This window comes from Gekko japonicus, unplaced genomic scaffold (assembly GCF_001447785.1).
Source record: "Gekko japonicus isolate JY-2015 unplaced genomic scaffold, Gekko_japonicus_V1.1 scaffold5720, whole genome shotgun sequence".
Taxonomy (NCBI): domain Eukaryota; kingdom Metazoa; phylum Chordata; class Lepidosauria; order Squamata; family Gekkonidae; genus Gekko; species Gekko japonicus.
The window spans coordinates 24,333-36,485 of NW_015171066.1; the positions used below are offsets into that span (position 1 = coordinate 24,333).

The 12,153-nt window shown below is 45.1% G+C and overlaps 1 protein-coding gene across 1 annotated transcript in view; it reads left to right on the top strand.

The window, feature by feature from the left end:
• Positions 1-11,478, top strand: part of LOC107117024 (solute carrier family 13 member 3-like) — a gene marked incomplete at its 3' end in the record, with an annotated part of 34,774 nt that extends 23,296 nt beyond the window's left edge. The window contains exons 2-3 of the mRNA XM_015419055.1: positions 5,148-5,413; positions 11,324-11,478. Coding sequence (XP_015274541.1) covers positions 5,148-5,413; positions 11,324-11,478 — 421 coding nt within the window. The remainder of the gene's footprint in view (positions 1-5,147; positions 5,414-11,323) is intronic.
• Between the last annotated feature and the right edge of the window lie 675 nt (positions 11,479-12,153).

Here is a 12,153-nt window from a genome sequence, read left to right on the forward strand (position 1 = left end):
AACTTTGTTCAGTTATACAGTTAGTTAGAACTCTCTCTCTCTCCTCTCTCTGCACAGTTGCTCCTTTCTTTAATTTTTTTTTTTATCCTTTAAGCAGCTTGAGCTCAGTTCCATTTGTATAGTTAAACTCTGCCAGCATTATGAACCAAAATGTATATGTTTTTCCTCTGGTCATCTAAAGAAGCAGCAAGAGAGAACCTTGTAAGATAAACCACTTATATTTTGGTTGTATCATACACACAAGATCACTGCTGGGCAGTGACTCAAAATAATTACTGCTCTTGGGTTTTATGTCTATGATCACTAGAATGGATTAGAATCCCACTACCCATAAACATAAAATACAAGAAAAAAAATACATTTAGCATATTTTGATTAGATCTGTCACTTGATTAAAAAACAAATTAGATGTATGATGTTTAATTTATGTAATGTGTAAATATTTGCATTTGAATTAACAATACTTACAAAGAGCCTGCTTTTCTTTGTTTTCGAATGATATCCTGATATCAGGGCTCGTTTTAGAAGAAGCATTCTCTTTGTGGGAGAGTAATGCTACTTGCGTTTTTAAATAGTGACAAGGAGTTTGGATAGAGATTCACAACTGGCATTGTGGTTTCAGACATGCATGAAACAGTAATCACATTAAATGGATACATCCTAGTTCATTTGCACACATCTGAACAGTTTACTAAACAATGGTGGATGTGGTATATTTATTGCATACATTGCAATGGAAGGGTCTGCTTCCCTCCTGATATTTGTGTGAGTTGGTTTAGTCTTGTGGGGTGGAGTCCCTGCTTAGTTAGTTGAGAGCCAAATGGCAACTGGTGGGGAGGGGAGACGGAAGGAGGATTGCTGTCTGCCCTCTTCTTCTGATAATCCGTGCTCCAGATCTACCATATCCTCAAAAACTGTGCGGCTGGTAGAATGCTGGCCTTCTGCTCTCTTTAGATAAATGTCGTTAAGATGTACTGAAGTTTGGAGATCTTGGTTTTTTAATAGTCTCAATAATACACTGGTTTTGCAATTGTAAAAATGTGTGTCAGAGATTAAAAAAAACATGATGTTAGGGTTTCAAAAATCATGGAAGGGGGTGTAAGGGAAATATTCATTTTCGACTGGAGAGTGAAACAGCCAATGGGCATTAGCTGGCAGTGCTGTGCCCAGAGTGGAAAGAGTTGTGTAAGAGTTGATTCCTGTTCTAGTGAGAAGTCTTCTTGGGCTGTGCCTGAATACCTAAACCTATGGGATTATTTAGCCTCTAAGTCTGATGATTCCTCTGAATGAAGACAAATCATTTCAACTGAGTTTCCTGCAGAATGTATGATTCCCTTTGAAATTTCAAAGGTTTTATTTCTGTCTGTTTACTAAGGCTCAACTCCAGCTTTTCAGAATTTTGGATCTAAAGCCTGAGATCTGTCTGCTGGAAAGTTCTCCATTGCAAGGCTACCTTGATGCCCGGAGAGCACTTGGTGGAACTATGGCTTGGTCGTCTCCCTTACTTTAGAGCTGGATTCGAGTCCTGTAGCACCTTAGAGACCAACAAGATTTTCGTGGTATATGCTTTCAAGAGTCAAAGCTGTAGGAAGCATACTGGTTTTCGGTGATCCAGATCCTTCTTTATTTAGCAGAGTGCACTTGGCTTTAAAACAGCAGTGCTTGTCCTGAATCTACCATGTGCTTGCAAGACTACAAAGTTACACAGAGCCATGTTTCAGTTTGAAACAAAATAATCTATTTTGTTCTAGGAATACATGCTTGCAGGGTAGAGAGTTCCTATGCTATCTAGCTAGGAGATGGAAGCGGATGTTGAGAGGCAAAGCTTCAGAACTTTACTGATGCTTCAGAGGAGGCAGGTGAGCCAGCAACACCCTTTTGTTTACCAAGAATGCTACTCGTAGAGGTGCCTTCCTTCTGACTAACTCCTTCTCTCTCTCTCCTTCCCTAACCACCATGTGGGGAATATAGTTTCTCTCCATCCTGGTTTAGATTCTGAGAACCCTTTTTTCCTACTTTTCCTATCTAGCATGGAGTTCCTTCATAACAAAGAGCTTCTATTTCTTTTCTAAAGCAACAAGCATCATGTGGACTTTCTCCTATAAACAGCATTTTCTGTACGCAGCACAAACCAAGCCAGTCACAAAACTTTAGTATGTTTCAAGCAGCTGTTTTGGATATGGAGCTCCTGTCAGACACAAAGGTGATGCTGCCTGGGGCTTTTGTGACAACTCCTGCTCCAGTGACTGCTTCTTTGCTTTAGGGAAGAAGGAAATGGGTGACTGGAAATAGACTGGCAAGTTCCCTAGCACCCGTGGGCTATGTACTAAGTGGTTTCACTTTCTACTTTGGAGGTTCCGATGTATATGGGAACCTCTGTTTCGTAAAGTGAAACCATAGTATTCTTATCTTCTTCCTTCTCTGTCTGTACAGAAGTGTTTGTATAAAGAATCTGTTGTGTAACTGTGGAAAAACCTTGCCTTCTTTAATCATTTACATGGCTAGAAAATTAACTGAATCACAAGATGCATATGGAAGTTTGTATCTGAGACCAAAAAGGGTCTGTCCTTTAATCAAGTTGGCGAGTTATTTATTTTCCAGAAGTCACTGCTCCAAGGAGAACGTGGCTGCCATGACCAAGATCCTTTTTGTAGCAAAATGAGCAATGTATGAAGAACCTGCTGAGGACATAGGGTTGCCAGCTCTGGGTTGGGTAATCCCTGGAGATTTTGGGGTGGAGCCTGGGGAGGGCAGAGCTTGGGGAGGGGAGGGGCCCCACCATAGAGTCCATCATGCAAAGCTGCCATTTTCTCCAGGGGAACTGATCTCTGTAGTCTGGAGATCAGTTGTAATACTGGGAGATCCCCAGGCCCCACCTGTGGGTTGGCATCCCTAACCGAAACATGTCAGTATGAACCATTTCCCAATACTGAGCAACAGATACACAGTTTCTTCCTGCAAAACAGAGGTGGTGGTGGTGGGGGAAAGAGTTTCCATTTATTTGGGGAAGGCAAAGATGGCCGGAGAGGATACTTAAAAAAACAAACAAAAAAATAGGCTTAAGGTTTTATTCACAGTCTATGACCAGATCATTAATCACAAATTATAAAATGCCTCATTGGGGCAATACAACAATAATAAAATCATTCACAATAGAATTTGAACAATACCTCATAACAGAATCATTCAGAATACAGTAGAATGCTACAAAGTCTATTAAGAAGTTTAAAATCTTAACTATCCACTACTTGAGCTATTACAGTTTTCCTATGACTTGCAGCAAGCCAGCCACATCTAGCCACCTGCTAAGTAACGTTGTGATGCCTGTCTGACAGAAAGCTCCTCAGAAGGCAGGATCTCTGTCTGTTGTCTAAAGGTAATGACATAGGGCAGAGGAAGGGATTCAAAAAATTTATTATACACCTTGCTGTCGAAAAGGACATGGTCTAGCGATTCTTTAGCTTCATTACAGCAAGGGCAAATCCTTTCTTCATAGGGAATCTTTTAATACTTTCCTTCAAGGACATTAGTGTGAATACTCTCCTATACTCTTGATTTAATAAGTGGGAAAGATAAGGCCCTCATAGGGGGTTCCAGACAAAGTCTCTCCCTATTCTGTCCTGTTGCCTTGCAGTATCATTAACCCTCTGTTTAACCAAAGCCTTGGCTTTATCATAACTCAGAGAGCACAGAAATTGTTTGGAAAACCCTTTCCTATGCTTTTCCCATTACTCCACCATTTACATAGAAACCGGTGCACTTTGGCCTCTTCCCCCCACATGGACATGCAGCACGGACTTTGCTTTTCTAAAGGCTTACCATAAAAAGACGGGATGTTATACAGTTTAGATTTGTGTTTAGCAACGTTAAGTGTGAAAGTGCAAGAGGGTAGGTCCAGTCAATGCATAGCCCATTGGTCAAGTATAGTCTGAGCTTTGATGAGGAAGAGAGACACAGAGAGGCTGCAGCTTGCCTAAGGCCATCTCAGGCTGAAAAGAGATGGGGTGGAAACTACATGTGCTACTCTGTAATGTGAATAGTTTCCATCAGTGTTCAATTTTTTAAAAAGCAGCTGTGGGTGGCCATATAAGGAGATTTGGAGATACTAGGAAATACCCCACCAGGAGATGATGGGAAGCACAGAGACAATTGCGCTGGCATTACTCTGACAAACACAGTCTGGTTATACGGTAGAAGTGACATGGTGGGAGAAGGCTCTAGGATTTGACCAATTTTACTAGGATCTGGGGCACATCCTAGAGCCCTGTCCCAACATCTCACATCTCCCTGCAGGCCACTTCTGGTGTTGTGCTGTCTGATGTATGATGCTGGCAAGCCCTCCCATTCCCAGCCCCCCACCGCCAGCCAATAAAGCAGTGGCAGAGAATGGGAGGTCTCCCCTTGACCACCCTAGGATATAATTTAGGTTAGAAATTCAGAAGACGACCTTCTGCTTTTTCCTTTAGGCCTTTTTTGTTATGAGATGAAGACGGTGGCAATTGGAAAGAGGGTCTTTCCTGTGTAGTGTTGCCAGCAGGCCTGGAGAAAAATGTTCTGTCTCTTCATGAGAGGCTTAATGTTTGGAAACGGGCAGTTGAAACTTCCCATGGCGTGGAGCTAAAGAATACCATCATTAAGTGACTTCAGACTACTGTCTCCAGACAAGTTCATCAAGCACATACAGTGCTTGATTTTCTTTTAGGTGCCACTGAGAAATAAGTGTGTTTATTCTCCCAGGCCTTTGGCACCATCTGATTGCTGGTTTGTATATATGGGGGGGGGGGGTCTTCTCCTGTTGCTTAAGAGTTTCTGCCTTCTTGTAATGGACTGTAATTTTCCTTTGGGTTGTTTGTTGCCTTGGAGGCCTAGACTAAGTAGACAGGTGCGACAGGTGCAGTGTAAAATGTACAATAAATAAATACAAATAAATAATCTTCAGCTCTGGAGAGGAGGCTGGCTATTAACTAACAAACTGAGATTCTTTAGGATATTGGTGTGGCAACCTCAGATCTCCATAAATAAAAAATTGAAATATTGGTTGCCTGATTTGTGGGGTTGGTATGTAAAAACAAGAAGATAAGAATTCCCAAGAGCTAAACAGTGCATAATATCATCTCTTACCCTTTTCTCCTTTGGTTTTCTTTCAGGAAGGAAAATGTCTCTATGTAATTCTCCTCATGGCTTTCTACTGGTGCACCGAAGCGTTGCCATTGTCTGTGACGGCTCTTCTTCCCATAATTCTCTTTCACTTCCTGGGGGTCCTCCCCGCCAGCAAAGTTTGCCCCCAATATTTTTTAGATACCAATTTCCTCTTCCTGAGTGGCTTGATCATGGCAGCTGCCATTGAAGAGTGGAATCTGCATCGCAGGATCGCTCTGAGAATCCTCAAGTTCGTGGGAGTCCAGCCAGCCAGGTGACTGAGGCAGTAACTGAATTTGTTGTTAACTTGATTGCAAAAGTGGAAAGTAAGGGTCTGAGCAAGGTGGACCCATCAAAAGGTTCTGTTGACTAGGCCACACAACTGCTACTAGGGGTGTATAGTCAGACTCAGATATGACCCCTTAAAATGCCTGATATTTAGAGTGTTGGGTTGGCAATATTCAGCACCATTGATGTCTCTCTGGCACGACTCTCGATTCTACTGTTATCATTCCTGATAACACTGGAATCGAGTCCAGCTGGCAATACAGCAGTCACTAGAGAGCAGGGGCGGCTCCCCAGCTGAGAGTCAAGACCTCAGCCCTCTTAATTTAAAGGACCATTATTTTCTATGGGTGTAGACCTGGTAGGTCCCACCTGGAGGCTGACATCCCCAAGACCTGGCCTCCCCAGTGTAGAGGCTAAGTCTACCCACATAGAAAGCAATGGCCTTTTAAAATTTAAAGGGCTGAGATGCTGACTCTCATCTGTAAGGTCTTAGTCCTCCTATCTTCCCCCCTCTTAAGTCCACATGATGGTCTTTCTATAGAGTTCCCAAAAGCCATGTGAGGCCTGGAGATCTCCTGGGATTACAACTGATCTCCTTCCAGACTACAGAGATCAGTTCCCTTGGAGAAAATGGCTGCTTTGGAGGGTGGTCTCTATGGCATTATACCCTGCTGAGGTCCCTCCCCAAATCCCACCCTCTCTAGGCTCCAGCCTCAAATCGCCAGGGATTTACCAACCCAGAGTTGGCAACCCTTTCCTTCTATCGAATATCAGGAGTATGGCTCTGATATTTCTGGAATGACTTTCCAATATGATGACAGAACTCCTGATATCTAACGATAATGATAAGCACGCCATTCCCCACTTCCCAATATGGAATTAAAACAGTATTTTTTACCTGCACACCCCTAATTGCCAGTGCTAGAGTCTGAGACTGTCTTCTTGTAGGTATGGCTTTTCCTATCACAGTGCTGCCATGGTAAGCGAAGCTGCCAACTGGTGGGATTTTCCTTCCTGCACAACTTGTAAAAGCTAGAGAAATCTCAGGGGGCTGGATCTGACAGTCCTGATAGACATGAAAATGTCACGGGCTTCATCCCATCAAGCAACCATTCTAGATGCATTTAGATTACAAGGGGAAAATGACACTGGCATAGCTATCATGGCTGCTCCCAAGAAGGCATTTGGCTGGACCCTTTGGAAACACGATCTAACCCAGTAAAACTGTAATTTTTAGAAAGTGCTATGAATTCTCTGAGATGGCCTCTTCCCTTTTCAGTGTTGGCAAGTCCTTACCTGAGGAGAGTACTTATTCATTTAAACGCTCTGAGACATAAAAGAAAACGTCATTGCTGCCCTTTCTCCTATGGGGCCCTCACTGGTCCTTTCGCCATCCTCTTCTCCAAGATTCCTCAGAACATTTAAAGCTTTACCTACAGCCCTGAGGATTCTGTGCAGGTCCAATTGTTGTTGTTATTCTTTTAATGTGTATCATGTAATATCCCTTTAGAGTCTCCTGACTTTGGGTATAAATACCTCTCTAGCCTGCCTTTCCTCCCAGGAGTTAAAAGCAGCATACATGGTTCTGAACCCCTCCATTTTATCTTTACAACAGCTCTGTGAGGTAATTTAGGCTGAGAGCATGACCGGTCCAAGTTTTCCTCGTGAGCTCCAAGTCTGAGCAGGGATTTGAACCCAACTCACTGTGGTGTTGGTCAAACATACTAACCACTAAATCATATTGGCTCCCAAGTATTACAAATAAGTAAATAAATCAACTATATCCCCTTAGAACTACAGTTTCTAAAATACATAGTGATCAATCAATCAATAATTTATTACTGCCATGGACCAGCAGGATACAACATGCATGAACAGAGTGGTTATACACACACACACACACACACACACACACACAATTTCCCATATATACTGTCTGTCTGTCCGTCTAGACAGACAGACAGACAGACAGACAAGACAGATGGTAGACAGATATATATAAAGCAAACGTATCATTGCATCAGCACTGCATCTTGGTAGACGCTGGCAGATGCACAGAAACTGGCAACTCTGCCACAGAAATTGGCAACTCTGCCCAAGGTTTCAGATTCAAGGTCTGCAAAAAAAAGCAGGAGAAATCATGAGCATTAAGCAGGCTTAAGGCGTGAGTGTAGACATACGTTCTGATGGACAGAGAATGTTGATGGGCTGTTGTTAATGCCTTTACTTGGGCTTATCCCTCTGGCCTTCAAGAGGTTTCACATACCGGGAGCAGAAGGGCAGAACGTCAGTCAGCCTGTCCCAAGGGCTAGCCTGGTGGCTGGAGAAGCAGCTGGGGAGACCCAGTTCAGTTCTGCACCCTGAGCTTGCTAGTCATGATCCATCTTTCAGCACCACCACCTACCTATGAGATAAAATGGGAGAGAGCAGCGCCAAACCGCCTGAAGGAAGAGTGAGATGAAAATCTAATATACCAGTAAATAATGCCACTAACGATCTACCCGATAGGGTTGTCGTTGTTAAGTGCTTTGAGAACTCTTTTCGGTCATTACAGGCTGAGGCTGTGATCCCTACTCAGAGTCCTGTCATCACACATGACTTATAGGTTCTCCTGAAATTCTGTCTGTGTGAAGCCCAGTTGGGATTTTGACTGTAGCATGTATGACGAATGGGCTTCAGCCTTCCCCCTGCACCATTTTCCTGACTTGCGGAGGTCCTGGGGGTGTGCTATTTGCCCCAGCAGGCAGGCCATATAACACCCTATCAAGTCAGGAAAAAGGTGTGGGAGGGAAGACTAATACCCCGTTCTCTCCACACACTACATTCATGATCCGAATTGGGCACCATATGCATGGGAATTGTGTAGGATCTGCAGGTCACATGTGACAGGTACAGGGTGGGGACCCAAGCCCAACCGTTGTACTCTGTAATGTGTGAAGAGGATTTCCTAATTTAAAGAACTGTGGCTGTATACATGCTAAATTATGTTATCGTTATGGCCTCGAAATAGTTTACGCCACGTGATACAATGCCCTTCCTCCCCCACAAATTAACTTGGGGTGTGTGGGCGTGTGAGAATTACACGAAACAAAGGAGAACACCACGGGGGAGGGGGGAAGTTGCACAAATGATCCACAGAACCACTGTAGGCCGTGTGCTGTCGGCGGTGACATTTTCTCCGTAAAACTAAGAGCCTTTCCAAATAATTGTTCTGTTCCTTTGCGTAATAAACACACAGTTGTTATTCATTATGGCGGATTCCTGATGGCAGTGCTTCTATTGTAAGAGCGTCACCTTTCCCCCAGTTCTCAGATTGCAGTATGTGTGGTTATAGGAAACATGTGATCTCACCCAGCATAGCTTTAATTGGGCTTATAAGCAGCATATGGAATTAGATTGCATAAATGCTGTTGGATAGAGTCTGTGTGATAAATATTTTTTTTTCATATTGTTCGATTGCTATTGTGGCTTCTTATGCCCCGCGACAGAAAGGGGAACAACAATCTTTTTATAATTAAACAAAGCAAATAAATTACACACATGGAGGAGAAGAGAATCACGGCCACTTTCACTCTCTCTCCCCACCCAGCGTGACTCTTTTCTGATTCCCAGTCCCCGCCCTTTTCTGATTCCCAGTCTCCGCCATCTTCACCCCCTCCCAGTCATGGCACCCTTCTTCCCTCTTGCCCAACTTACAACTATGCTATGTGGAACAGAATGTGACTCTTTTTGCACTCCCTTTACCCCGTCCGGGTGTGCTGGCAAACCCAGAAACAAGCATCAAGGAGTCACTACAATGTTGTAATCGATCCTGTATTCCCGTAAAAAGCAGCATAGCTAGGGCTGCCAACGGTGCCTTGGGAAATTCTTGGCGACTGGGGGGTGGGTGCCCAGGGAAGGTGGTGTTTCAGGAGGGGAGGGGGATCGGTGGGAATGTAATGCCATGGAGTCCGCTCTTGGAATCCACCATTTCTTCTAGGGGAACTGATCTCTGTAGTCTGGAGATCAATTGTAATTCTGCGAGACCTCCAGTCCCCATCTGGAGGTTGCCAATGCTACGTAGAGCATGGTTTTCTTGTACTCTGTTTTCTCCATGCACTTCTTCCATTGGGAAATGGGAGATCCGCCCAGTATCTAAAGACTGGGGGGGGGCCTTGCCCATTGTGGGGCTTGGCACACACCCGAGTACACTGACTCCTGGCGCCAGTGCCATGGTCAAATTCTATTTTATTGTTTTTTCTAATTACTTCTTAGTGTGTGTTAGAGGGGAGGGGAGGTAGCATGATGTAGCCCAATCTCCTTAGCACTCGGAAGCTAAGCAGGGTCAGTACTTGGATGGGAGACCACCAAGGAACACTCTGCAGAGGAGGGCAATGGCAAACCACCTCTGCCTCTCACTTGCCTTACTAGGGCTGCGGTCACACGGAGCATTAGGCACGCTAGAGAGATGGAAGATAGGCGGATTTTCCGGGCGCGATCTCACCGCCACATCTGGGAAGCGTAGCGCTCCCGTGGCGAACCCGAGGCTTCCCGCCGAAGACGCGCGGTTAAAAACTAGTACCTCGGAGGTACTAGTTTCCGGTAACCGCGGGGCAAGGGCGGGTGTCTGATCGCGTTTCCGGTGGTAGTTCCGGCGCCCGCCCATGCCCCCTCGTATAAAGGTGTTTTTTCCTCAACTGTCCATGGGATGCACACAAGCACCCAACAGGGCATGCACACACTTTGGTGTCCGGAAAACAAAACACCCGCTTGCCGCGCCGCCTCTTTGCCACGGCGCAGGATTGTGGTGTGCTCAGCGCCTCCCCCCTACCACGGGACCTCCACGGTACGTCTGCTGGTGCAAACGCGCGTTATTTTGCCCTGGGGCAAACAGCCACGCCTCCCCCCCGCGATATCCGGCCCGTGTGACTGGGGCCTAGGAATGCCATAAGTCAGTCACAGTTTGACTGTACTTACATCCACATGTATGTGTTAGAGCTTGTATGAATATACTACTTAAATGCAGGAGTGCTCATATTAAAAAGTTCCAACAAGGCTCACCCACTGCTCACATTAGAAAGTTGCCCTTACCTCTGCAACATCTGTGTCCACCATGAATCCCTTCTTATACTGGGCCAGACCATTGGTTCATCAAACCCAGTATTGCCTGTTCTGATTGGTAGGAGCTTTCCATGGTCCTAGGCCTTTCACATCACTAGTTTCCTACTCCTTTTAACTGGAGGTGCTGGGAGTGAACCAATAACCTTCTCCATGCAAAGCAGATGTGTGGCCACTGAGCCCCAGCCCTTCTTGTTCTCATTTAGTCTTGGAAGGCTTCCTTGGTCAGTTGTAAACTGTACATCTGCCCAGAATTGTCTAAAAAAGAATGATACTGCCAGATATCTCACTACGGTACGTGGATTAGATATGGTGTGACTGATGGTGGGCTGGGGGCACAACACGTGTGGGACCATGTCCAATATGGTTCAACATTAGCGTGAACAGCATTCTGGATCACAATAAGCCTTCTGTTTTTGCTGCCTGCCTGGAACTGTGTGACTAGGAGGCTGTCAAGCACCAATTAGGCCATGATGCGTGGCTAGATTTGCACAAGTGGAGAGCTATGGAATTGAGTTTGTTTTAATCATGTGAAAAGTTCCTTACTTTTCCCCCCAGACTAGTAGAAGAGGAGAAATGTAGCTGCTTCAATATTGTTGGAATCTGATTAACACTGATCCCAGTTGTATCTTAGGGAGTATAGCTAGATTAATACTGATCCCAGTTGTATCTTAGGGAGTATAGCTAGAGACAGCTTTGTTCTGATTAATCTTATAAGGCCTTGGTATGGGGCTGGAAAAATACTCTCCCAAACATGGTCTTGTAAAACTCTCTCTCTCTCTCCCTTCCATCCTTCCAGGCTCATTTTAGGAATGATGTTAACAACTTCCTTCCTGTCTATGTGGCTGAGTAACACAGCCTCGACAGCCATGATGCTACCAATCGCAACAGCAGTCCTGAAGAGTCTCTTTGGAGAGAGAGAAACATCCAGCAGGGAGAATGAGGAAAACAAAGGTAAGTCACATGGGCTTGTCCCAGCATTCACTACAAATGTTGTGACATTTTAATGGCAAAATGGAACCCTACCAGCAGTTGAGTTGTCGAATGGAATCGTTGTAACATTCCACCTCCTAATACCCACAATGCTGGAACATTACTGTTTCCCAGTATTTAAACAGCAGTTTTGAGTACATGCCTTAAAAACGTCCCATTAAAACTGGTCCATTGGAAGTGGTACAGAATTGGGGAGCCCCCCCCCACAAGCCCCCTGCAAGCTGAGTTCACAATTCCACCAAAATTCCAAGCAGTTCTAATGGGCTTCATGCTGGCCAGTCTTCCTCAGTCCACCTTTCCCTAGCAAAAGTGTCTCTGTAAAGAGGGAGGGGGTCTGCAGGAGGGAGAGCTATCTGGCAATAGTGGAGGCCTTGTGAATCTAATTCAAGGCTTGGATGGCCAGGTCTCAAATGGCAGCCTCACGTCCTCAGCCAAAACTGATCTTAGTTTTGTAATAGAGTGCTGAGCTGGCAGTAGAGAAACATGGGGCGATTCTGCATTGGCTTTTCCCTCCATTGTTTTACGAAACCCACTAGGGCTGCCAAATGCAGCCGGGGGGCGGGGAATCCCCCGCTTCGGAGCCCCGATTTCCGGCGCGCCGGAATCGGGGCCCGGGGGAACCCCCACCCCCGCGTG